This window comes from Brachyistius frenatus, unplaced genomic scaffold (assembly GCF_029030835.1).
Source record: "Brachyistius frenatus isolate BFR_SWC_R1_liver_20210118 unplaced genomic scaffold, ASM2903083v1 Contig_167, whole genome shotgun sequence".
Classification (NCBI taxonomy): Eukaryota; Metazoa; Chordata; class Actinopteri; family Embiotocidae; genus Brachyistius; species Brachyistius frenatus.
Window position 1 is genome coordinate 477,969 of NW_027210766.1, and position 27,716 is coordinate 505,684.

A 27,716-nucleotide genomic window follows, 5' to 3' on the forward strand; every position below is an offset into this window, starting at 1 on the left:
GTGGCGTCCGACCGCTTTGTTTTCCAGTTGTTGTTGTTGTTTTTAAAATCTCTTACAATAACGACTCGCGTTTTCCAGCAGCCGCCATCTGATTGACTCGCTGACGCTTTTCGACGTTTTCCCGCCAAACGCATTTTTTTTTTTTTTTTTTTTAAATTTTTGGTGTTCACTTTGTCGAGGCTAAAGCCGTCCAAATTAAAAGGTAAGGAGTATCGACTAGCACCGATGCGTGCGCCTGCTTTCTTTCACCCGTGGCTTCGCTGCGTCACGTCACACCACGACGTGTGTGTGTGTGTGTGTGTGTGTGTGTGTGTGTGTGTGTGTGTGTATATATATACACAAGCTCCCAAATCTCAATCTATAGAATGTAAATATAATACATGATATGCACATTATCATAAGTTTTACAGATGAGGAAAGTTCTTCAAGTCCTATAGGTGTCCTACAATAATTTTGGTACAAAAAAAAAACAAAACAAAAAAAAAGCCTCCGTTTTCCTCTTGTTGTTTTTATCTGCATCGTTGCAGGAAAAGTCTCCGGTCGTTCCCGCGGCGACGGGCGAACACTACTTCCCGCGGGCCGAACGGAGAGAGCGAAAACGGAGGCTAAGAGCTGACACGGAGGAGTCTGCGTTTTACCGTCTGGTTATTCCTCGGCCTCCCGGCTCCGAGGGAAGGGCAGGCTGACGGCGTGCTCTTGAGCCAGGGCAGCCAGCTCCTTGAGGAACTCGCAGAAGACGACGGCGCAGTAGACGGCGTTCTTCACCCGCAGCGCCTCGGCTTGCTTCTCCAGACCCGACGCGCCGCCGCCGCCGCCGGCGCCGCCTCCCCGGAACAGAGCGCTGTGCAGCGACTGGCTGCCGTCCCGTACGTGCGCGAGGGCGAGCTGGGCGGCGTGTCGCGCCCGGGTCGGGCTGTTGGTGTGGCGGAGGATCAGGTCTCCGAGAGACGGCTTGCGGCTCTTGACTGGAAGGGGGCGGAAAAACACTCGTGTCATCGAAGGGGCGGAAATGGGGGTGGGAAGGGGGGAGGAGGGGGGGGACACGGGACCGGAGGCGAATCTGAAGAACCCGCGGAGGCTTCGGATTGCTCGACTACCCCGCTTCCTAACGTGAACCGCACGACTTCACAACACTTTCACTGCACAGATATTTAAATGAACACGACTGTTGCACTGAGAGGAAATCTCCGACAACTAAAAACACAAAACACGGCTACCGGGCTGGAGTGAAGTCTACCTCCTTCGGGGACAGACCGACTTGTTTCTGGATCATCCGCGTCATCGGCTTCAGCATCTTGAAACACGGTACAAGTAAATTAGTAATAAGAAAGAAACAACCGGAGGAATTTACTAAAAGGGGAGTTCAACTGTGTTGGCGTTCATTTTGAAAAAGTCATTGCACTAACGGATTGTTTTTTTTGTTGTTGTTGTTTTTTTTTGCGAGATGACGTTTCATTACGTCGCAAAACATTTCTTTTTTTTTTAAGTTATCCGCGATTCAAACTTCTCGCTTCAATTCTCTTTAAAGTTGAATTCTATGATTTGCACGACAGAGAATTAAAATTTTTTTTTTTAAAAATACGATTTTAGACCAAATAATGCACCAAAAATATATATAAAAACAAATATATTAATAATATAATATAATATAATATATTATATATATATAAAAATCTATCTTTTTTTTCTTTTTTTTTTAATGCAGAGTTCAGTGACAACGCATACAGTGACTTATGGTCACATCATTTCACCAAATCACAACTGTATATATATATATATATATATATATATATTGACACGGTCTCTCCCGTTTCTTTACCCACCGAGTGAATCGGAGCGCCGCAGGGTCGGAACCGCCGCGGGCGAGTCGGTCCAGTCCACTTTGCCTCGGGCCACCAGGTACTGCTGGGCTTTCTTCAGCATGGCGGGGAAGTCCTCGTGAGAGGCGGCGAACGCCTCGATGCGGTTCTTCACGGAACCTAAAACCTGAAGGAGAGTCGAGCAACGCAGTTTTACGGTTTGGGGGTTTTTAGATCTTCGAAAAGGTGAAAACCTGATTTCAGTCGGTCGTTTGTCGGTTTTATCGCCCCCCCCCCCCCCCGCACGTCTTATAAAACGGGAGATTTACACGCGAGAGCTGCCGGGTACCCGAGTCTCCCTCCGGAGTATCTTGTTTAATGGGGCGAAACGTTTCAATTCTCGGGAGATCGCCCGGAGTCATCCCTCCAGGCTGAAATGTCCGTGACATCCCACGATATTAAGAGTGCTGAAATCACAGATATGGAGTGTTTTTCCTTTTCATCTAAATAGAATACGACCGCGACGATAAGAGCCAGAGAGCGGTTACTGAAAACCCAGCGGGTGCGACTAAAACCGAAGTGGGATTTTTTTTTTTTTCTTTTTCTTTTTCAGTTTAGTCTCCTAAAAATATCATTAAAAAAAACAAAACAACAACATGGAAACTTTATGCAAATGCGATGGTGGGCCTCGTGATTTTTGGAACCCAAAGCTGCACAGAAGTGAGGTGGGCTGAAAGTGGACAATCAGGAACTGGGAAAAAAAAAACAACCCAACAACATTACTTCACGAGCAAATACAACAAAACAAAAACAGAACAAATATCTTCCCATTTGGTTGAGAAATGCTCACGTGATTTTCGTAAGCCCGGACGTACCTCCGGGGGTTTCGCGGGGTGCGGCGTACCTGGATCAGCGACTTGACGCTGGGCTGGAAGACCATGTTGGTGTTGAGCAGGAAGGAGCGTAGGAGCGGCTGAGGGTAGCAGGCCAGCTGGGCCACGATGCCGGTGAGCAGGATGTTGACGTACAGCGAGTTTTGGAGCATGTTCTCCAGCTTGGCGAACAGAACCACCATGAACGGACCTGCGGAGAGAGGCGCGGGTGAGACGGGGGAACTAATGCTCCTTAGAACTGGTTTATGAGAAAACTGCTGTGACGATGTCACCCCAAGTGGCCGTAAACGAGCACAGCCGTTGGACAGACGAAGCCTCGTTTCCCAGCATGCCTTCTTCCTTTGTAGCTTTTGAGAATGAGGCGGCCCGAGTTTGATCGGACCCGAGTGACCTAATTTATCTTGATCTGGGCCTTATTTATCTTTAATAAAACAACGTAGTTTTGGAACATTTTAATAAAGACAAATAAAGATGCGAAAAAAAAACAACCAAGTGTTATACTAAAAAGGGAAGGGGGAGAGGGAGGGGAGGTGGGGGGAGAGGAGAGGCAGTGTTACTGAACGTAACTGATGTTCTGGAGGATTACTAATTCAGAAATTATTTCTGCTAATCCCTCATGCTGCATTAGTAGAAAGTGAAATGAATAAAATAAAAAAAAACAAAAAAACAACAACAAAAACACGAATGAACAAAAGTAGGCGTCGAAAACACGTGAAACAATGAAAGGACACTGTCGTGCGTCTCACCCGTGTACGGCTGGGAGACGGGCTGGTTGAGCGGCCTGGCAGGACTGCAGACGCCCGGCGCGGAGCCGTCGCCCGACAGCTTGGCCTCCGGGGCCGAGGAAAGCTGCTGCTGCTGCTGCTGCTGCTCCTCCTCCTGCTGCTGCCGCCGCTCGGCGGACGGAGACTCTCCGGCGGTCCCCTCCTGCGGGACGGCCGCTCGGCCGCGCTCCCTCACCCGGTCCTCCAGCTCCCGCAGCTCCTGCGTGAAGGCCTCGATGCTGATGCCCTGACCGTTGGCGTCGGCGGGGAGCTGCGGGTCTCCCGGCGCCTGCTCCAGCAGCTCCTCGATGAGACTCTCCACGGACTGCTGCGTCTGGCCGGCCTCCGGGAGGTCGGGGGAGGCGGGGTGCGCGCGCGTTCGGCCGGGCGTCGGCCGCGGGGCTCTGGGAGGGGCCCGGGGTCGGGCGGAGAGGTTTCGCGTCGCCGATGTCGCCGTGGCTGAACATGGACTGCGGCAGAGGCGCGCGGCTTTGGGAGGGGCAGGCGACGAGGGAGCCGTTCTGATTGGCGTTTTCGTCCAAGTACTGCCGCTCACCCAAGTCTCTCTTCACTTTCTTCACCTCCAGGCCTCTATCGCGACTGTCCGAGCACCCGTCGCCCTGCGCCGTCGTCCCGTTGTACATGGCCTGGTAGCTGACGGTGATGGCGGACGCGGGGACGCGAGGCGCCGGGGACGAGGCCGGGTGGGAGGTCGACAGAGGGGCGGCCGAGGACGAGGACGGGACCAGAGGCGGTACGGGTTTGGGGAGCAGCTCCTCCCTCTGCAGGCTGCGTTTCTTGGAGCGCGGCGTGAGGCTGATGCAGTTGTTTTTGCCGATGGTGACGTCCCACTCGCCGCTGTCCCGCTCCGAGCTGCTCCACTCGGACCGCGCCGCCGCCACGACGGCCGCCCTCTGCTGGCCCGGAGGAGTGTTGCCGCTTCCCGCTTGCTGGAAGGAGAAGTGCTCGGGGAACATGGCTATGGAGGGATTGGAGGTAGGGGGAGGCGGGGGCGGGGGCGACGCGTTCGGGGAGGGGTTCTCTCCGTCGTACGGCGCCGACCAATCGCGGCAGGCCCAGGAGCAAAGCTCGATGCCCCGCCGGGCGTCCTTGAGGTACTCCAGGTAACCGGAGTCCCAGTCCAGACACTCTGTGTGGGTCTGCTGCTGGTGCATCGGGCTGTCGGGGGACACGGGGTGGGAGCCCGGAGGACCGGACTGCAGCGGCTCCATGCCGGTCGGGGTGGAGGGACCGCCTCCTCCCGATCCACCTCCACTGCTCTGTTGGCGCATGAAGAAGGCCAAGCGGGACGGGGTGCTGGGTCTGGGAGGGGCCGGAGACTCAGCGCTGGGACTGTTCAGCACTGCAAGTTCATAACATATGAATATATATATATATATATATATATATATATAATATATGAATCACAAAAGGTCAGTTGGGATCGGTCCCCCCCCCACCTCCTCCCGCTGACCCTGTTCAGGATAAAGCGGGTCTTGATAATGGACGGTCATTACGTGGACACACGTTTCAAAGGTTTTTGAAAATCAAAAACCCTTTTTTTAAAAAGTAAAATTCTCCGTCTTCAATTCTTCAGTCGGTGATTAAAACCTTGTTTGCGATCGAGATCATTTTATTCTCACTTCATACGTTTTCCACTTTACAAGTTTGGTTGAAACTGTACTTTGTGCTGCATTAATAACACATAAAACAAACTTCACTCCCATCCCTCGCTGACAACTTTAGTTTCTGCCGTGACGATTAATATTGACAAAAATGCAAGAGCACAAATGACTAATTTAAGCGTACGAATACAATAGTAACCCTCAAAACTGCTCTGTTGGCACATTCACTCTTACTCCTCTTTGCCTAATGTTCCTCACAGAACATGGAGAAAAAAAAGCAATTAAAAAAAAAAAAAAAAAAAAAAAAACACCACCAAAATTCAACACAACGCTTTTAGCGTTAACATCCATAGTTGTAACACTTCATGTTTCCGACGGCTGTTCGTTACCCACCTTTGCCCCAGAAGGCGTCCTCGTCCCTCTCCGGCGCGTTGAGCCGGCAGCACTCCGGGATCAGCGACAGGAACTTGTCGGCCGACTTTCCGTACAGGTCGGTCTCCCTGATGGCACGGCGCTGACTCAGCATTACATGAGTACATGGCAGAAGATACCTGGGAGCCAAAAACACACACACAAAAAAGAAAGAAATGTGTAAATCATTTTGTTTTGATTAAAAGTGGGGCATTTTTGGTTATTTCCTTGCAATAATAAGGCTTAAGAATTAAGTAAGCCTCTCCAAATTCAGCTATATCGACAAAAATAGCTCCTCATTCACAGTCAGCAAAGGCTCTTCAACCTCTACTCTTCGTATTATTATTAAGTGTGTGGTAAATTCCATAAGTGTACAAAAAAAAAAATGCCGCCCGTGTTCGATGTTGCCGACCGTCTGTTTTGTAAACTCGAAACATGGTTCTTTAAAAGTCCGAAAATCCCCCAAAAAAAGAAAAAGAAAAAGATAAGAGCAAAAATATCTCCAGTTTTCAGTGACCTGCGCCATGATTTTTTTTTTTTATCTGGGGAAGGGAGTACTTATGACTTTCTTCATTAGGTAGTAATTAAAAAAATAATAAAAAAATTTAAAAAAAACTTTTTTTTTTTCACTTTTAACCCACCAAAAATATCACATCAAACAAAGGCAAATTTCTTATCCCCCCCCCAATCATCAAAACAAAAAATTTTTTCGGGCGACTGCATAATTTCACTTTTATTTAAAACCTCATTTCCTCCGTCAGTGTTGGGTGCTTTTTATCTTGCTGTGGCAAACCAGCTGGTGACACGCTGCAGTTCAAAAGATTCTCCCACATCGCAATGATAAAACACAAAGAAGTACAAAGTCACCGGCAGCTCGAGCGGAATTGGTCCTGAACGTTAAATCACGGGAGGGAAAACCGCCGCTACACCGTAGGAAGCCGGCAAAAGTGTGGAAATGTGGCCACGAAATGTTCCCTTTCAGAACAAACACCTGTTTATTGACCAATACGTAAATACATTTCACAAATAAATGAAAACGTTCAAAAGGACCCAGGTAATTGGTACGTCATAAAACAGATGAGGAGAAAAAAAAAAAAAAAAAAAAAAATACTCCTCCCGACGACCACCGCGCTGCAAGTCGTCTGAAATGACGGGCCGTCGTGAAAAAAAAAAAAAGAAAAGAAATTTGCATCTTTAAATGAGCCTATTAAACATTCGGGAAGATGCTCAGATGTGCGGACGCACCTGAGAACGAGCTGCAGCATGATGTCTTCGCAGTTCAGGGACAGGAGAGTCCTGAAGAGGCTCAACGAAACCATGCAGAGCTGCAACACACACGGAAGCTGATTAGAAGACGGTCGTTATGGCGACAGAGATGAAAGGCGTTTGAAGGACAATTTGAAGTCGTTTTAAATAACTTCTGTCCGACAAGCCTCAAAATGACTAAGCTGCGACACACCTTTCGTCTTTCCTCTGATTTCGAACGCGTCTTCTAGCAATGGCGCGCGGGGAACCCCGCGGCCGGTGGTGGCCGCTTTATTCGATATAATGCGAGACGCGTCTTTCCTTTCAAACTAAAATATCAACTTTCTGCTGGGTTTCCTGAAAGACAGAAACACCCGCAACGCGATATAGTGATGAAATTCTGTTGTACTTCTCCGAAACACCAATATTGTTCCAGACTGACTGACTATTTATTTGGATAGGATTTAAGATCGTGTTCAAGCATTTCACTGCGGCTCATTTCACCAAATAATAATTAACGTGCAACCAAAGAGTCAAGCGACAGAGGAGCTCATCACGACACACACACACACACACACGCACGCTCACACACACACACACACACAGCATGCATACGGACCCTTGAATTGCTGCTGATGCGCGTGAGCAGCGTGTCCAGGATGGTGTCGTTGTCGTGGCGATGCAGCAGGATGAAGCGCAGGAAGGTTTTGAGGAGGGACGTCTCGGTCACGCTGCGCAGGAACAGGTCCAGGTAGGCGGTGCTGGCGATCATCTCGTCCACCGACGACTGCAAACACACACAGAGAAGTTTCTGTTCGCGAGCGCCAAAGACGCCGACGCGACGACCGTCACGGGTCTGAGGCTAAAAGCGGAAAATAAGACCAGTCATTCCAAAAAAAAAAAAAATTGTGAAAGCGCTTGGCGACTCGCGTTACAGAACGTCAGCCAGTCCTCAAAGTTCTAGTTCTCCGCGCTCATTTACTTCGAGCGCGGTAAAATGTCAGCAAAAGAGGATCCCTAACGAAAGCGCTCCCGTTGTGCTCCCCCTCGTCCTGTTTGACCCAAGAAGGTCAGTCCGGCCAGACGGCGGCGTCCCTCCCGACGTCACGACTTCGCCAAACAATTCTTTAGCAACTATTTTCAAAAAAAAAAAAGCGGCTCCGGCATTACCTTCCCGCCCGCCCGCCCTTTACCTTGTGCAGCGCCGGGCCCATGACGGGCACGAGGAAGCCGTTGTGGAGGTAGTCCAGGAGCTGCGAGCGCACCAGCGGATGGGCGACCTGCACCACGGCGTTGCAGAACTCCAACGAGTTCATGAAGAGCACGAGCGACGACACGCCCATCCAGTCCTCCCGCCGCAGGGCGTGCCAGTCGTCTCCTCGCACTTCGATCTTCCTGGGCAGCGAGGAGTAGAGGGCGCTGAGGCCCGTCGCCAGCACCTGAGGAGGGTCGGAGATGCGGCGTCAGATTAAAAAAAAAAAAAAAGGCCGCCGGTCTCGGGTTCGGCCGGTGACTCGCTTGGAAACGTTACCGGGTGTTCTCGCGGTCGTGAAATTACTTGGAAATGTTATTAAAGAAGAGAAAGCGTTTTTGGCAGGCCCGGGATTGGTTTGGGAAGATTTGAAACGTGCCGTGCGTTTGGTTTAAACATGTTTATGAAAATCCCAAAACATTAATCTTGAGCAAAATATGTTCTTCGTGCGACTCGTTTTAAAAGGTCCAGAGCTCCGCGGACCCGTCGGGCTCGCGTGCGCTCGGAGCTCTGCTGCCGCGATCGGTGCCCCGCCCCTCAGCCTGAACCCGCCCCCCCAAACGTAACAACCGATCACGGGCAGCTCTTTCTTATTTCACACTACGAGCGCACAGTCACTGAAATGGGGTCAGATATGATGAGAAAGCTACGGAAAATACATGTGACGAAAATGCGTGTGATTCTTAAACTGGAATTTTTTGGGGGGGGGAGATTGTTGCAGATAAATTGATGTTGTTTTTTTTTGGAGCTACAAACAACTAACAAATGATGAATCAATGAATCAGGAGAATAATCAGCATGTTGATGAACATTTTTACATCATACTAAGTAGCGGACCAATACGAGTGCTCTGAAACCGTCCATTGCTACCGACAGCTGCTAACGTTTTGTGCCGAAATATAATTTGTTGTAGCCTTGAAAAAGGGTTTAAATGAGCGCGAGGACTTCCAAGGACGTACGGTCCTGATATTTTTCCAGTGCAGCTGAGAGCCCGCACATATTTCTGTGTTTTGACAACATCTGATGACATTTATGAAACTGTATTTTTTTAAATACTGCTTGCTGGACCATTGAAAATATAAACTTGCAATGGAAAAAAAACACAACAACCTTGGCCTGACAAAGCCAACAATTAGTTCATTATTTATTCCCAAAAATGTTGTACCAGTACTTCAGCGGGAAGTCCCATTCAAGATCAAAAATCGCTTTCACGAGGAAGTCGCCTTACAAACTTACAAACGTTAAAATGCAGCATTCGCGACATAATATATATATATATATAAAATCCACAATAGAACAGCAATTCAAACACCGCGGCCTGTTATGCAAAACAGTCACCTCGTTCTCTCCGCTGCGCTCGAAATTCATCAATGGACACAAGTGTCTAATTTTAGATCCTTCGGTAAGTTCTTCCCTGCACTAGGTGCAGAGAAGGAAAAAAAATGCGGTCCCCCCCCCCCCCAGATCAGTGGAAGCGTTCACAAGCGACAACGCTGAAGCCGACGGAGAGGAGAGGAGAGGAGAGGAGAGGAGAGGAGAGGAGAGGAGAGGAGAGGAGAGGAGAGGAGAGGAGAGGAGAGGAGAGGAGAGGAGCTGCTCACGCAGACGTCTTCCACTTTCTAAAGCCGCATCCGAAAGTGTCAGCCAGCGCCGGTTATAACGCGCGAGAGAACGCGCCGACGGAAAACGGCGAGACTCGGGCGGAGAGGAACATTCGGTCTTTGATGCCACCTCCGCCGGACCTTTTCAGCGGTAAGTAGGTCAGACCGGGGCATGCTGGAAGGAAGATGAGCGGAAAATAGCTGAGCTCGCTCTTCAACACCGCAGCGTTCAGACGGGGGTTTGGATTTAAACCCGGTGGGGGGAGGGGGGTCCCCCTCGTATTTGAATGCGCGCAAACGCACGGTCCGAATGAAACGCAACAGCTGGATTCAGTAAATGTACATCTTGAGGGGGGCTATAAGGAAAAATGTGGCTCTTTCATTACATCTAGTGGCAGCTGTAGGGAAGTACAACTTACGAATCTTACTGTTTCCTTAGTAACCCCCCCCCCCCCCCCAAAATAAAATTTAAAAAAACAACAACAACCCTAAAACAAGTCCCATCCTCAGTTCATGATGGCGGTGCATTTAAAGCACGATCACAAACCGATAAAAGATCATTTTCTCTTTTCATCTACACCGCTTTCTTTTCGACCCGTTAAGAGCAGCACGGTGGAGTTATTTCTCAGCTGCAGTTTACAGGCCTCGCCGCAGTAGCCAACACTGCAGTCGAGGTCGTGTCGAGGTGGCACAGAATAGAGATACTTCGGGGAAAAAAAAGAAAACATCATAACCCGCTTACGAGTGCACTCTAAATAATGTAAATGCTCTCAGAGAGGAAGCGGAATATCTGACAGGAAACGTCACTCAAAGGAGTTTCTTTTTTCTTTCTTTTTTTTTTTTTTAACGGTTAAAAAATGTCGAGAAAAATCCCGTTTCAGTTCATCTGTTTATCCTTGAACACGGTAAATGTGTGATGCCGGGTGAGCCGGTTCCTTTTGAAGATGTCGGCAGGAAGCCTTTGAGCTGAGACAGAGCTGATAGGATGTAGATAAGGACTAACGGTCTGTCAGAGTGCATAGTCATCTCCTTCCCCTTCCATTATCACACGCCATCACTGATGCAGCAGTATGAGACAGCGCACACACACACACGCACACGCACACACACACACACACACACACGCACACGCACACCTCTCCGTCTTAAAAGCAGCGTCCGAAGGCAAGTCAGGCTCCCACATTATAAGCTGTCCTCATCTATCACTTCAATAGAGTCGGCCATATCTATGCGCGTATTATTAATGTGAATTTTTGTTCTGTCGGTGAAAGGTTCAGCGGCTGTGAAATCAGCTTTTTGACCACGTAGCAGAAGAAAAAAAAATAATAAAATAAATAAAAAAAGACAGGTTGGTTATCTGCAAACAAAAACACAGTTGGATTTACTTTCTGGATGGAAACTGAAAACTTCACAGGATGTTGTAGATGTCAAATCCAAATGTCTGCATGTCTAATTTTCACTTTAACATCCTCATGGCTTTTTTTTTTTTTTGGAGTCCTGATTTATTAACATTAGAACAAAAATAATTGATGACTGCTTTGACTGCGAGTCAGGAAATCCAACCTCGAAGGGGTTTGACTCGAGTCTGGTTTTCAGCTATCAAACACACGGTTAGAGTTAAATTGACCAAAAAATAAATAAAATAAAAATAATAAAAAAAAAAAAAAAGAGATGAGGTTGAAAATACGGTAACAAAAATATACTCGTCAAAAAAGCTGGCGTCGCTCACCGGGCAGAAGTAGGAGTTCTCGGAGATGTACCGGGCCACCGCCTCGTGGCTGGCGGAGGCCGCCATGACCAGCAGCAGCGCGTCTCGGGCCTGCTGCCCGATGGCTCCGTCCCGGTGGATGAACGGCACGAGGATGGAGAAGATCAGCAGGTTGGTGGAGCCCTGTTGGGCCGGAGCGGCCCGGAACAGCATCTCCAGAACCACCGGCTGCCGGGCCATGGACACGCACACCTGCGGGAGGAGTTGACAGAGCTGTCAATAACAAATCAACGCGACTGCCGAGTCTAACGTAGTGATGTAAAACGCGAAGAATCGGTTATCGTTCCAACTGAGGCGGAGGCATTAAGATGAGCGGTAATAATCCCCGACGTGTGCTTGATGCTTTAAAAATAACAGAATCTTCCAGGTTGAAAGGTGTCTCGATAAACACGGTTGATTTTTTTTTTTTTTCCCATGACTATTTGTTTACACTTTGTTTTCTATTCAACAGCGATAGTAGAGAAAGTGACAGGAGACGCGAGGAGGTGACATCCATCAGATGACCCTGACGATCAAACTGTCGTTATATCTCATGTGTCTTCACCACTCAGCTACTCGATTGCACTGCTGAATGCCCTTCTGTTTTTAATTTTTTTTTTACACGCATTTCCCACTGACAAGGTGTTTTTAACAGCTTTAATGCTCGACATTATCGTACATTTTCTCACCTTCTAAACAACGATTCTGCTGCGTGCACTGGCTGACGGCGATTTGGTCGAGGACACACACACACACACACACACACACACACTACAACACGGATCTTAATTATGGTAAAGATTCGGGCTTCACAGCAGATCTGGACTAAGTTCAGTCCATGTTTCGTGCTCGGGGGGAAACAAAAATAAAAAATAAAAAAGCCATGTGGTGCTTAATGACTGTTATTGTTTGCCTTCTCATTCATTTGCTGCCTGGCATTGAAGCCAGACCTCCCTGGACTGAAATCATCACCTGGTGGGATAAAAGTGTCCAAAGTTGAAAAAAAGCCAAGAGTGAAAAAACAACAAAAAACAACAAAAAACAAGTAGAGCGGGCAGGAAATGGAAATTGGTTCAATTTAGTTTGTCAGATTTCAGCCGAAGCTCGACCGTCCCTCCGGATGGAGGTCTCGCTGCAGCACTTGTCGTCCTTTCTCCTCGAACGTACAATCATTTTCAGCCGTCTACGAACTAAAACCAAAACGTGTATATGGTGTGTAAAAATGTGACTTGTAGGAGCTCTCGTGTTTCGTCTCTCTCTCTCTCTCTCTCTCTCTCTCTCTCTCTAATGTAAGACGGCGTGTGTTCGTGTACCTGGTTGAGCAGCAGCACCAGGCTGTTCTCCAGCGCCGAGGGACAGCCGAGTTCTGGGTCAGCGCAGGCTCCCAGCAGCCTCATCAGCGGGTGGAGGACGGCCGTGTGCTGCAGCAGAGGCTGCTGGGACTGGCCGATGAGCATCTCGAACAGCTTGAGCAGCGCCCCCTGGCTGTCCGGGTCCAGGCCGCGGTGGAGGTGCCACTGAACCAGGCGCTCCAGGATGCCCTCGGTGACCACCAGCTCCAGTATGGGGCCCATGGGCGCCACGCCGGCGCCGCCCTCCGAGCCCTCGGCGGGCCGCTCCTCCGCCAGCAGACACAACATCTGGTCGGTGTTATTTCTGACTGCGGTCAGGTCGTCGCTGGAGGATGACGTCTCGTGCTGCTCCAACACCCAAGAGACCTGAGTAGAGGAAGGAAGGACTGGGTTTTAGTGTACTGTTAATGATAATTGTAAAAAAAAACAAAAAACGGGACCGACCTTTTCTCATCAATCCACACAGGCCTCTTATGACGATGCCCTCAATTTGGTATAAGATTTGATCGCAAGTGGTCACGTGAGAAGTACGTGTGCAAACAGCTGCACACTTGTGATCGGATCAGCCGGGACATATGGAAAAGCCAGGTGTGAAACGAGGTTGGTGAAGGATTTTCATCGATCATTAGCGTTCAAGGTGAGAATCTTTGTCCTAGTAGACGTGTTGAAAATGTTTCAGGCTGTACTTTCTACCCTTAATAATATATTCAAAACGGAGTACATTGTTGTACTTGTTCAAATGGAATTGCTAAAATATCTTGACGGATAAATGCAAGAAAAATAATTAGCCGCGCCGCTACACAATTCTTTTTGTAAAATACGATGGAACAAAATTGCATCATAATAGTCCAAAAAAAAAAAAAAAAAAAAAAAAAAAAAGGCAAACTGTTTAAAGGAGAGAAGTTTCACAACATGTATCAAGAGGTCTACCAGTAGCACGACTGCAGCAGTGGTGAACTTGCAGATAAAACTCGAAGCGGTGAATATTTCACAACAAAAACATGCTCTCCCATGAAACCGCTTATATTTGTATGATGCAATCCATTTGCAGCATATTCACATATTAAAACTAGTATTTGCTTCTTCTTCTGTAATACATTTCTCCTCAAAATAATAATAATAATAATACTACAATTTAAAAAAAATAAAAAACATCCATGTAAAAGTCTGATCTTGAAAGACTGCGGTGGCAAAGTTTACACAACCTGCAATCGCACCACAACACGCCAAGAGACGAACACTCAAGATGTCTTCCGCAGCAACGGGGCTCTGTCACCTAGAAAACGTGTCCGGGACATCAGCCAGCCTCGCTGTTAAAGCATTCTTGACTTGACTCGTCAGCACCGGCACAGCCAAAGTGAAGCTGTGAACATCCACACTCGGTGTGAGGACAGATAATCATTCACTGAAACGAAAACAGAGCTTTGAACTCCCAACTGGTCTTTCTGCCGTTTACCGTCGACAACAAGTGAATATTTGCCTACAAAACGGGGAAAACATGCAAATATTTTCCTCCGACCGTCCAGAAATCAGTGTGAGAGTGCGGCTTTAGTGGCGAGTTAACGAAGCGGGTAAGTTGATCGACAGAATGTACTTTTTTTTTTTTCATCAACAGAAACATTGTGAAAAAAAGCACATTTCTTCATTGTATTCTCAGCAATTTTTCAAAACAATAAATTCAGATAAATTTAAGACGACTGGAGGACACTGAAGGAAAAAAACAACCTGATTTTCAGGCTGGTTCTGCACACATATATATATTGTGAGTGTTTTTGTCGGCCCGATTGGCTGGAGAATCTCACCGAGTGATCGGCGTTTCGCATTCAGACGGCGAAACCGCGACTTTCCATTTCAAATTAAAAGCTCATCTCGGCGGCGGCGGCGGGGCAAAGCGGAGAAGCCCGGACGCTCCCGTTCCCGCTCGGCAGACTTAAAAACGACCCTCGGAGAGTCACGCCGAATCTCTCAAATCGACGCCATCTCGTCTCCGTGTTCGGATTTGGCTGAAGGGGTGCGATTTTTGACACAAATCGTGGCGATTGGGCGGTGAGCGTTGGCGCTGCTTTGAGCTGCCTCCGTGAGCAGCGAGAGCAAACCGGCCAATTTACACCGAGGCGGTGTAACGTCTCCGCAGCGACAACCCTTTACTTCCATTTGAACTTCTGGCTTTTTAACGATGCGAAAGTCTTAAAAACGCACAACGGCAGAGCAGTTTCCTCATTTAGAGGGTGTCTCCTTTAATAGGCCAAAAAAAACTGTAACTATCATGTAAACAGGAGCTCACTTACTTCATCAAAACTGACATGCATGTTATTTTAAAAAAAAAAGAAGGAAGGCTGAGGCTAATTAGTAGTGAGGAGAAGGGTAGGGTGTGTGTGTGTGTGGGAGGGAGGGGGTGGGGGGGTTGTGTCTCCAGCTCACCTGTCTCCAGTGGTTCTCAAACACCATGAGGCAGGTCTCCGGGTCAGCGGTGCAGGGGCTGGACGGAGCGGCGCTCCGGCCGGACCGACTCCCGGAACCCCGCGGGTTCAACCTGCTCAGCCAGCTCATACTGGACCCCGGAGGGAGGCAGGTCAAAGGTCAGAAGGGGAAACAGTTCAAAAAAAAAAAAAAAAAAAAAAGGTCGGGGTATAAAACCGACGGAAGGAAAGGAAAAAAAAATTAAAGACAAAGATGCTGAGGGAAGGGAGGAGGAGGAGGAAAGTGGAAGAAGAGGGGAGGGAACGTGTATCCAAACTGAGCGGAGGAGGAAGAGGAGGAGGTCGGCTGAACGCTCTGTCGCTGCCGGTCAGTGGAGGTCTTGGAAAAGGCAGGCGGTTTTAGAAACTGTGTGACCCTGTCCTCCCTGTAGACCCTGTCATCCAGTCTGAAGCCAACACCACTCCATAGCCGGTCAGGACGGGGGACTCTGCTCTGTGTAAGCAAACAAACAAACAGAGAGAGAAAAAAAAAAAAACAGAGCATAAACATCAACGTGTGACGCTGAAAACCCAAGAAGAACCTTTACAGCTCCAATGTGTTTTACATGATGACGGCTGAGTACCAAACATGGACTCCGTTACGGCACCAACCGAACCGCTTTGATATTATCTCGCCATGAAAGGGGGCTTTTCATCGGGTACCAAACTTTAATATCGCCCTTATTTCACTCTTTTTAAACTAACTGGGAGACGATGAGGGAACCTCTGGAAATTGCAGCTACGCTCTCCCTCTCAACTGCATGAACATGTAAGATTTGTGCCGTGATATGTCACGTAATGAACGATGTCATCCATCCCGGGACGGCCAATAACTGCGCATGCAGACATTTGCCTCCGAAATAAAACGCATATTCTGAACGCGGTCAGCCGAGTGAGACGCGAGGGAGCGGACGGCATCGGGGCGGGGGGGGTGGGGGTGGAGGGGCAGAGGAAGCCCTGTGTGTCGACGGGTGCGGAGCCCCCCCCCACACACACACACACCTCCCGGGGAAGTATTATTAAACCGCGAATGCAGCTGTGGTCGGACGTTAACATCCACTAATGAGCACGACCGTCACGGCGAAATTGGGACCTTCAAATGATTTCCTCGAACTGTTGCAGAATAAGTGCACCGCACACGTCTTTAACCAAAGAAACCACTGAAACTCCACCGATGCCCACGACGTGCCTGTAAACTTCTAAACACGATTACGATGCCCATTTTGTGGTTATAAAAATATATATATATATATATATATATAAACGATGAAAGTAAGAGTTCTCCACGTTTTTAGTAAGATACATGTGGCTGATCGCCGACAGCGAAGAGGTTCAATTTATTCCGAAGGAGCGTTAAAGGTGTGGCAGAGCTTTTCTACCAGCTGTGTTGGAAGTCTTCCCTCATTTACATAACGCGTTGGGAAATTACCGACGTGACCGGGAACCGACAAAAGAGGCCGACAGGTAAAAAAAAAACATCCCTAGGATATTGTCGCAACAGAGATACCGAGACGTTCGGTCCAAAACACGGTGGTGATGTTGGAGTTTGTCGCCGAGCCGTGATTCAAAGCTCCAAAAATATCCGTCAGAAGTGTATTTAGTGATTTTTTGTTGTTGTTGTTGTTTGTTTTGGAAGGATTCCTTGGAAATGAGCGAACAGATGGACCGAACTGTTGCTGGAGTGGTTTTGGCTGTTTTTGGTGCCGTTGTTTTTCGGGGTTTTTTGTTGTTTTTTTTAAACGGAGGCTCTGGGTTCCCATTAAAACTGATGTTAATCGTAGCTGATCACAGCGGCTGTTCCTCGCGAGCAGTAAACTTTTCAGGACCACATTTCGAGCCAACAGACACATTTCAACGGCGAAACGGTCGATTTGCAGTCGCATATTACTCCTTTAATGTCTTCTGGAGCGACTGGATTGCACTGTAATGCGTTTAGCTCAAAGTTAATGTGAAAAGTGCCTCTCGGTTGAGCTCCAATCTACTTGTGTGAAACAGTTTGTCTCCATTTCCCAAGTGTTTCATAAAAAAGAAAAAAAAAGAAAAGATCAGTCACAGGACGAAGAATAAGTTAATGAGTTTACTGCCACAGTGAGATAAGTGAATGTAAAGTAGATTACAAACATATTTGTTGTTATTTGTGGTCACATGAGGGGGATTAACGGCACATGATTCGGACTTGGCTCGGACACGAGTAACAGATTTGATAACTTATGGTTGAACTTCTCTAAATCAATAAGGCGCCGTGTTTTTCTTTCGCTTCTCACGCAGCAGCTGTGAAAAACCAACAGCACTTTACCATGTTTACCTCTCTTTATAGAATAAAGAGAGGTAAACATGGCTCCAGCTTTTGTTTTTTTTGATGAATTAACCGTCCCTCTGCATGCGGAGTCAGACTTAAGCAAAGAGAGGCATGAAAGCACAAGGAAGCGCATGCAAGTTAACGTGAAAGTACAATCCGCCCGTGATTCACCGTCAGCGCGATTACCTTCGAATGCACATCGGCTGGTGGACCTCGGCGTTTTCGACGCACCCGTGCGGCGCACGGGACCGCACCGCCAAGATGGGTTTTATTTTCAGGTCACACTCGCACGGCGTCATAAAAAAAAAAAAAAAAAAAACACCCATAAAACGAGTTCGAAGTTCAACCGCAGGTTCCACCAAAAGGGGAGGCTGCCTTCATAAAGACGGGCGTGTTTGTCAAAGCGTAGAAATCGAGCGCACGCCTCTTGAGTGTCAAACCGCGCAGTCCAAAGGTGAAGGTAAAGTTGCGGAGAGGCTTGTTTCTAAGCCACGCCTTCTTCAACCAGAGGTTTTTCCAGGTGTGTGCAGGTGTCAAAACGGGCGCAGCTCCGAGATCGCTGCAAATTCTGCCCTTTACATTCCTCACATGATCGACTTCTGTCCCTGTGTGCTTGTTTGACTGCTGAACTTTTACCGGTCACCTCCATGTGTTTGTGGTGACACCGAGCTTTCACAGCTCACGAATTGGGCATTTAAAAAGACACTTTTTAAAAAAAAAAAATTAAATATTATTCTGCTGAACTCTCTAACACGCACCAGAAAATGTGACCATCTGCAAATGCAATGACTTATTTCCTGCTGCCTGTTTACTGACATCTTGTGACAACAAATACTTCCGCTCTGTAACCAACACGTCACCGTGACAACCAGCTTCTCAAATCGCCTCCAAAGGTCGTCCCTACCGGAAAACAACGTTGTTTTCTTGTACACGAAACAAGCTTTTATACCGATGGATGCACTTAAACGCTGTCAAACAGACATCTACGCAGGAAATACAAATGCATCATTACGTCAGTTTGTCTGAATACAAAGAAGCTATACAAGAAATTCAATGCAATATTTGTGTCACTGATTCACCTGTTGGTAATTTTCTGATCAGTCGTTAATAATTATGTCTATAAAGTATTAATAAAGGCCAATCACACATTCCCAGTCCCTAAGGGGACATATTTCCATTGCTTATTTTCTCTAAAAAGCAGTTCAAAGACAAAAAAAAATTGAATATTCAGCGACACTAATATGTGTTATATAATCACATCTGACAAGCTGAAACCAGTCATTTTCATACAAATTTGCTTTAAAACAACCGATTATACAACTTGCTTCGGATTAATTTCAATCTGCAGTCAAAAAGTATGAAAATATGAGTCCGTAAATTCATGCTTGAGCTTGGAGACAGAGTTGGTGAAAGGTGCGAGATGTGGTCGAAAGAAAAAAAAAAAGAAGCAGACTTTGAGTCGAGATATCTTTCGCTTGCGGGCTGTCGGGTCGGCTGCACCTCGGCCTTTTGAGAAAACACTGGTCAACATTACTCGCTATTTTCTGATATTTTCAAGGGACCAAACAGCCAGTTGATTAAATCGAAAAAAATACTCGACAACCTAACCGACAGTGAAAACGATCTCTTCCATCCCTCGTGCTGTAAAAACACATTTCAGGGGACACTCACTCGGAAAGCTTTCATAATTCAATGCACATCCCTTCACTTTCGCGAATTCACACGTCCGTCGTGATGCAAACAGTGTTGTGCACTCGTTTGCTTTCTAACAACCGACCGATCTGCTCATTTTCATGGTGTATGGAGACTGCTCCGGTGCTTAAGAGATAAATGCCTGCTGTAATCTCTGTGTCTTAGTTTTAGGAACAACAACATCCACTAATCTAATTCAGGAGGCTGCTGTTCACAGATCGTATCCCAACGCCTGGCATCAGCCACAGCAGCGTAACGGGTCATGTGCCCCCACCACCTCCACCCCCACCACCTCCTCCACCTCCCTCCTCCTTAAGTCTTGACAGGCTTGTCAGCAGCACACCTTTAAAGTGCAGCCACCAAAACAGTGCGACCTTGCTTTTTTTTTTTTAAAAACTTGCTTTTGGTTTATTAACGTCAACCTTTTACGGCATTTTTTTTTTTGGTGGTGGGGGGACTTGACGGGTGATCTGAAAGTCATCACCCTGCATCAGATCTCACGTTAGTCAGCCGGGCGAGGCGGGGGGGAGGGGGGGACCGAAAAAAACAAAACAATCAATGCATTTCAATGGCGAGATGATGTAGCTTAGAAATGCCAACCAATGCACGAAGTTAATTCACCTAGTTGGAAGGGTCGCCGGTGTGCTATAATTACAGGGGGGGGCGTAATTCCCACGTTTACGTACCGTAGATATTTATAGGAGTCCCGGTGCAGATTTCCTGGGAAAGCTACCTGCTTAGCCGGGTCGCTAGTGAGTTAGCGCCTGGTGTTGTTGCTAACGACTTAGCTTGGCTGATGAATTCCACAATGTCAGAGCAGCCGGACGGACGACCGGCACCCAAAGTCACCCGGAGACGACTGGCGAGTGAGACTGCACGGAGCCGGGGGAGCTGACGAACGAACCACTCCTCCGTCGGGGCCGCCGTGCATCCTGTTAGCGACAGATAAACATCCCATTTGATGATTTCTCAAACACTCTTCCCTCTCCCGCAGCCATCTTACTTTTAACTCCTCCCACACGACTCCTGTGACTCACGCGCGACGCCGCTTTCCCCGCAACGCTGTATGAGAGGGGCTTCGAGCTGTGCAGCCTATCCCGGTTTACTTTTCACAACCCCCCCCGGACCGGTCCGCCGGTATATCACAGGGCCGACACTTATAGACAGACAGAAAACAAAGACCGTTCGCGGACCGAATTGCAATTTTTTTAATTTTTTTTTTAGTAAGATCGTTAATTAATTAGCCTGGCATGCATGTTTCAAGCAGGAGTACCTGGGGGAGAACCCACGCATTTAACGTTTTGAGAATATGCAGAACTACACGCAGAAAGGCCTCAGGCCGGGATCAAACCCAGAACCTCCTGGCTGTGAGGCGACAGTGCAAACCACTGCACCACTGTGCAGCCCTCACTTCAATGACATCACTATGTGCAACTGCTGGTGTGTGTGTGTGTGTGTGTGGGTTTTTTTTGGGCAGTTAGTCAAAAGAGAAACGATGAAAAATTACCCAGCATCACTCCTGACAGTACCAATGGCAAAGTCTGCTAAACTGGCAGTTACAATACAGGAGCACTTGTGACGGACGTTGGGAAATTTGCAACATCTGGTGTTGTCCTATATTTTTTTGGTATACAGTGGTGTTCCCATCGGTTTCCTTTGCGAGAAAATGGATGTTGACATGTACCGGTTCTGAATGACCTGCGCAATGAAATCGAAGACTACCACGGCACTCTGGAGCGAAACGTGCTGGCCAGGGTTAGAAAGTTCTCAGACAAGACCCCGGAAAGGCTACGAACAAAAATATTGGACCGTTCTGAAGAGTCCTGATCCGAATCCTGTCAAACATCAATGGACAGATCGAAAACCTGCAGTTTGCTCTGGATTAGTGGACCAAACTCCTGACGGGTGCAGATGTCTCACTAAGAGCTACAGAAGTCATTTTGTTTGCCCTGATTTGCCTCTGAAGGTTGTGCAATAGAATAATACGTTAAAGGTGGATTAAATAGGTCAAATAGACAGTTCTCACATGTAGACATTTTGACTTGTCCTTGCGGGAAGAGTGCAGATGTATTGATAACAGGGTGATCAGATTTTAGCAAACCAAATGTGGGGCAAAGAGTCTGTTTGTGCGGGACAACGTGGCGCATGTGTACCAATGCTGAGATGCGGTTCTAAAATTTCATTATGACGTTTATTCAATTCACACAATGCAGTTTACAGGTCAGGTCTTAAGCATTCGAAGGACTTAACATATATATATATATATATGTATACATATATATATATATATGTTTTGCATATATATAAAAGAAAAAAGGACATATGTATTGTATGTTCATTGACAGTGAGACACTGTAGTTCTTTTGGGTTCTCCACTCCACTCATTGTTTACCGTGTCGAACAGCGTGTGGGACGTGCAGATTAAAGACCTCTCTGGATTTCCAGGAGAGGGAAGAATTCCCAGAGGACTCGTGACATCTGTTGTGCCTTCCCTCCATAGAGACCAGCGTCACCAGGCGGCGCTCGGTTACAACTGGTTTGTTGTTAGGTGGACGATGCGGTGGTGCGTTATGCAAGATGTGCCCATCTCTGCCGTAAAGGCCATGCTCGCTTCCAAAAAGTAGCTTGGTCTACGGCTAAACTTTGGAGAATGGATAAAACAGGTGATATCACTATAGGAATAAACCAATGGCAGAGACTGCTCAGGTGGCATCAGGGCGAGAAAGTGGACGAGGAAGAGGAGAACGGTGTCGAGGATGAAGGGAAATGTAACACCTACCTGGGTCTAAAGTTGAAATTTCTGTGAGTAATCGATGGTTGGATTTGACATTGTTTACAAAAAGCTAAAGACATTTTTGATTGCCTAATATATCCCTAATCAGATCTGACTGTAACAGGGGGCCCATCGCCTCTGAATACTCTGGTATGAAAGCAGTTTATTACCAATAACAAGAGTTTTCTTCAATTTTATGCCTTTGCTGTTGCATCATTTGAAAAGTAAAAAATAATCTGCCCTATCCTATCATCTTTACGTCCTTACAAACACGCAGTAGATCAAATATTGTGATGACAAGTATGTCATGTTCTAACAGATCTGATTTATTTAGACGGTACGAACCGTAAATTCTCTGTACGACTTGTTTACTTCATGTGTGTTCTCCCTCCTCTTCATCATCATTTCCCTTCTCAGCTGGGAAGAGTGGGTGGTCGATCCGGCAGAGCAGTTTTATTACGTCTGGCTGCAGGTCATGATATTTCCCATTGTTTACAACTGGGTAATCATCATTTTGAGGTAAATATTTTGCAACATAATTCCCATCACATGTCAATTGTATCAAAGCATGCAACTTGCAGGGATTTGATATCCAAGTCTTATTGGTTATGTTTTTGTCAGGACATGCTTCACTGATATCGCACTGAGCTACCTTCCTGTGTGGCTGACGCTGGACTATCTGTCAGACCTCATGTATATAGTCGATATGATCATCACTCTTCACTCCGGTAAATATCCTTTTATATAGTCTGAGAATTAAATTCATTTCTGCCAAATGCAGCGTACACTGGGAAAACATGCGAGGTTCACTTTGACCAGCTACAATACTTTAAAAAAAAAGGATCTACAAGTCGTTTAAAGTCAATCCTGCATTCGTGTCTATATCCGGGTTGCAATTTAGACCCATATTTCTGATTTGGTGCTAAATTATACAGCGAGACCTGAGAGTGTAAACCGACATGGCTGCCTCATTGCTGTTCACTGTGATTTAATAAGAGTCCACGTAGTCTCATTTTAACTGTGCACCAGTGTTTTACCCCCACATGAGCAACTATGCGACCAAACGGTCCTCACTGACTCTTAAAATGCCTTAAACATAGCAATCCTTCCATCGCTGCCCTCTATTTGTGATGTGAAAGCAGAATTAACTCTTGCAAGTGAAGTGGACTGGATACCGTCTGACCTTAGTTTTGACAGAGGAATAGAAGAGGAAATAGAAGAGAGTAAAGTGTACTCTGGATTTGATTAAAGCCTGATATTCCCGCTTCAGGTTACCTGGATCAGGGTATCCTGATCAAGGACCTGACTCGGCTGAAGAAGCGCTACCTGCACTCCAAACACTTCTTCAGGGACCTGGGTTCCATGCTGCCGACCGACTTCCTCTACTTCGTCTTCGGCATCCAAACTCCTCTGGTGAGGATCAACCGCCTGCTGCGGATGCCACGACTCAACGAGGCTTTGGACCGCATGGAGACGAGGACCTCCTACCCCAACACCTTCCGCATCTCCAAGCTCATGATCTACATCTTCGTGCTGATCCACTGGAACGCCTGTCTCTACTTCGCGCTGTCCAACTACATTGGCTTCGGAAGCGATCGCTGGGTCTACCCCAACATCACCAACCCGCAGTTCGCCTCCATGCGGCGTCAATACTTTTACTGCTTCTGGTTCTCTACCCAGATTTTCACCACAGTAGGAGACACACCTCTGCCACACAGGGAGGAGGAGTACTTGTTTATGATCGCAGACCTGCTAATTGCCGTGCTGGTGTTCGCGTCAATCGTTGGCAACGTCGGCAATGTCATCACGAACCTGCGGGACCGTGATAACGTCTTCTTCCCTAACCATGAGCTGGTAGGTTGTAAGGTTGACGGGAGGAAGGACAGTGGAGTGAGAGACAATAAAAGTTCATCTTTTCCTCTCTCAGGTGAAGGCATACCTGCGTAGCCATCACATCAGCAAGGAGCTGCGACAGCGCATCGACAACTGGTACCAGCATCTTCACATCAACAAGAAGATCATGCGAGAGAATGAAATCCTGCAGCAGCTGCCGGTACACATGAGGACAGAGATTGCCGTCAGCGTTCATCTTCCCACGCTCTCCAAAGTCACCATCTTCCAGAACTGTGAGAAACGTCTGCTGGAGGAGCTGGTTCTCAAACTAACACCTCAGGTCAGGGGGGAAGGAGTCGGCAACGAAGGGTAGAGACAGCGTTAAGGTTGAGCAATGTGCAGCACCGTGTTAAATAAAACCTCACAGGGCTGCTTTGCGGGGTATTTAATGAAACGTTAGAAAAAGAGTCCAGTTTGATTAACAGATCAATTTGAGGTTGTTTTTTTTTTTTTTTTTTACTTGATAGCTGCTACTTTTAGGTTTTAGAGCACATAGAAACCTACATTTTCACTTGCTCGTCATCGGTGCAATTATCAGTAGCTACTGGCTCAATTGCATGTTTTTTGTCTTCAAGATTAGAATTCAACATTGCTGCTTTGCCAAGTTTGTTATGTGGCACATAGGTTACCGAACATTTCCGACCACGTATCTCCATCTACCAAACTACTGCAGATACTAACAATTTTTTTTTACCATGAAATAAGATTCACTGATTAAATCATGCGATAGCTCCAGAGAGGTTACATAACAACGATCCAAGGCTGCTGTTTTCAGACTCAAAGAGTTTGTTTACACCTCTTCCTAGAAGTGGTGCCACTTGGTGCCTCAACTTCTGACTGAAGGGTTTGTCTGACCTGCCAGATCCAGCGTTGTCACCTTCCTCTCGACTGTTAAATGAACAACTGAGGAGTCCGAACACGACTGTGTCGACCTGACGTTAGCGTGCGTTGTTAGTGTCGGGCGTGATGTGACGTCACAGAAGAATGTGATTTCTAAAACATTTAAATGAGTCACACCTTTTTAATTTTTTTTAATTTTTTTATAATGTGATGTGTAATAACTGTGAAAAAAAAATTAAATTTCATCAGCCAGTTGACATGCAAATCAGTGACCAGTTTGGTGATGTGATCTGATGTGAAACGATAGAAATGCTTTTGGAGTGAAATAAATTGTTTGGGGCTGAAAAGGTTTCTCATGCTTTCTGTCTTGCAGGTGTTCAGTCCAGGAGAGTACGTCTGCCGAAAAGGAGATGTGGGCCACGAAATGTACATCATCAAAGAGGGAAAACTAGCTGTTGTGGCAGATGACGGGGTTACGGAGTTTGCTGTGCTGAGTGATGGGAATTTCTTTGGGGAAATTAGTATCCTTAACATCAAAGGCAAGTCAAGTATTTTGCAAATGTTCTTACATTTGAATAGACTCATGGGCAAGAAATGGGCCAGTTCTTGACTGTGAACAGCTGCTGCTGAAGGCCTTTTTTTTAGTTTACTCATAAAAAATAAAACAGGGGAAGAGGCACGTGGACTTACGAATGGCAAATGGTAGATTACAGATGCCTCAAGCAGACAAGTCTTATTTTGTATGAAGAGAAGAGATATCTTTCTGTGGTGCTTTTGGAAATTGCAACGCGCTCTGTACATTTAAAGAGAAGAATCCAACCATCAGGAATTAAGATTGTTCAAGAGTGTAAAATTTGTAGGTTATAGTTGAGCTCAAACTTAAGGTCAGCCCTGGAACAGTCAGCGTAACGCTTTGCCTAATCGAGGCGTAAAAAGAAAAGGGCCTCTTGGTTTGGGCTCTAAAAAACACTCGGTTGAGGAAAGAAAATCGTGGTTTGTGTTAAATTTGACACAGTTGCAATTTGGTTTTCAACCACGAGCTTGGTCAGGGTTTAAGGAGAAAAACAACATGCTCGGCGTTCAGAAAAGTTTGTGGTTTGGGTTAAAATAGGTAATAAACAACATTACCTGCATCGTATAATTTATTTAACATAAGGTTTGTAAGTTGAATATGTTATGTGACCTCCTTCTTACACTCTGGTCATACATGCGTGTACATTTCACGTCTATTGGGGAGGCAAAACGTGACACTGACACAGTATGCTGTAGCGGACTGGCCAGTGTATCACGTGCTCTGGTGTGATACCGAGCAGTGTTAGAGTGAACGCTGTGGAACGGACTTTAGTTCAATGTTGTCGTGGCAGATTTGAACTCATCTGCCAAAATCTGCGTAAAGATCCACCACATACACGTTTGATTCGTGAGCCTCTATAATTCAGCCGCTATCTACATGATATGGTTTAAGTTAGTTACATTATTCACGCTATCAAAAACCATTTCACAAGACATTTTTGAAGTTGTTGTTGTCAGTCTTTTGACAAAAATGGAGTTAAATGCATTCTGGATTTATCTTGGTGCTGACTGATGAATTTTCCCAGGACAACCCACACAAACCAACACATCTGTTACTCAGCTTGCAGTTGTTCAACTGCAATCAGTTGGTCAAATTTTCAAAAAACAATCAAAATTTTTAACATCTGCAGTATTAATCACTGCAAATGTGAATTGAGACGCATAAATCATGCACAACAGAATTAAGAAACACTAAAACATTTATTCTTAAATGAACTCTTTTGACTTTATATAAGACAGCAACAAGCATATTTCCCTCAATTGTATAATACAATGTGGGCTGGTATAATTCTTGATATTTGATTTTTGATTTTTCAAATCAAAAAGTGTTAAAGAAATCCCACAATGTTTCCGTTTAGGTAACAAATCAGGCAACCGTCGCACCGCCAACATCCGGAGCATCGGCTACTCCGACCTGTTCAGCTTGTCCAAAGAGGACCTGACAGATGTGTTGTCTGAGTTCCCTGCAGCCAAACGTCACCTGGAGGAGAAAGGCCGACTGATCCTCACCAAGATGGGCATGTTGGATGATGGTGGGGGGGCCGTGGAGGGGCAGGAGGAAAAAGTCGAAACCAAGATCCAAAGGCTGGAGAGCAACTTGGAGGACCTGCAGACTAAGCTGGCTCGCCTCATGGTGGAACTGGAGTCGAGCAACAGCAAGATCCAGGCCAGGGTGGAACAGCTGCAGTTGGAGGTTGCAGCACTGGTGACTAAGCCACCAGAGGATGGGGAGGACAGAGAAAGGGCACAGGGAAGAGGGGAGGCCGTGGGAGGGGAGGTTGAATGGGAGCGAGAGGAGGCAGAGGGAGAGGAGGAGGGGGAGGAAGAGGAAGAGTCGAAGGTGAAAAAACGGGGACAGGGAGAGGACGGTAATGATGTGACCAAAGAGGGAGACGGTGAGAGCACAAAGAGTGCAAAAGAAGACATTGAAAGGATGGTGGAGGGAGACAAATCGGGGCTGAAAGAGCAGGAGGATGAGGAAAATAAAAAAGAAGATGATGGGGAGAAAAACCGAGAGAAAGAAGACGACAGACCGGGGAAAGGGGATGGAGCTGAGATTGAATCAGAGAACGGAAAAGAGGATAAAAGTGGACAGATGGAATCTGAGGAGGAGGAGAGAAGAAGGGATGAAGTGCACTCGGATAAAAAGGAGATGGAGCAGAAAGATGAAAGGCAAGAAAAAAAATGAATGAACCACCCAGAAAATGAAAACAAGAGTGAAGTTGAAGTGTGTATTTTTGTCTGTGGGCTCTTTTGAAAACAATAAATAAAATTTAAAAAAACTTAAACCTGGAGTGCAGGGGTCTCTAACTAGCAGTTGGCGATCTGCCTGGTAGCTCAAAGGAGCTCTAAAAGTAGGGGACCACTGCTCGAGTGAATAACTCTCTGCAATACAGCTTTGCACCCGTAGATGGCAGCAGTGTATCTCCTATTGCAGGTAAACCTCTCTTCCAAACCAGAACAAGGTGTTTAAACTACACGACAGATGCTTTTTTTAA

At 46.7% G+C, this 27,716-nt stretch overlaps 2 protein-coding genes across 2 annotated transcripts; one reads left to right on the forward strand and one right to left on the reverse strand.

Annotated features, from left to right (window-relative positions):
• Positions 1 to 26: 26 nt before the first annotated feature.
• fhip1b (FHF complex subunit HOOK interacting protein 1B) lies at positions 27 to 15,274 on the reverse strand. Its single transcript, XM_069717038.1, is given in 12 exon segments — positions 27 to 965; positions 1,824 to 1,986; positions 2,704 to 2,882; positions 3,439 to 3,830; positions 3,832 to 4,819; positions 5,475 to 5,632; positions 6,738 to 6,817; positions 7,357 to 7,524; positions 7,931 to 8,176; positions 11,320 to 11,550; positions 12,651 to 13,055; positions 15,111 to 15,274. Coding segments are annotated over 12 exon segments (3,459 nt in total). The 5' UTR covers positions 15,240 to 15,274; the 3' UTR covers positions 27 to 645.
• A 6,582-nt stretch (positions 15,275 to 21,856) lies between these two features.
• cnga4 (cyclic nucleotide gated channel subunit alpha 4) lies at positions 21,857 to 27,427 on the forward strand. Its single transcript, XM_069717039.1, has 7 exons — positions 21,857 to 21,941; positions 22,330 to 22,431; positions 22,534 to 22,640; positions 23,183 to 23,766; positions 23,840 to 24,085; positions 25,019 to 25,184; positions 26,577 to 27,427. The coding sequence occupies exons 2-7, from the start codon at positions 22,388 to 22,390 to the stop codon at positions 27,404 to 27,406; spliced, it is 1,977 nt and encodes a 658-aa protein (XP_069573140.1). The 5' UTR covers positions 21,857 to 21,941; positions 22,330 to 22,387; the 3' UTR covers positions 27,407 to 27,427.
• The last annotated feature ends 289 nt before the right edge of the window (positions 27,428 to 27,716 follow it).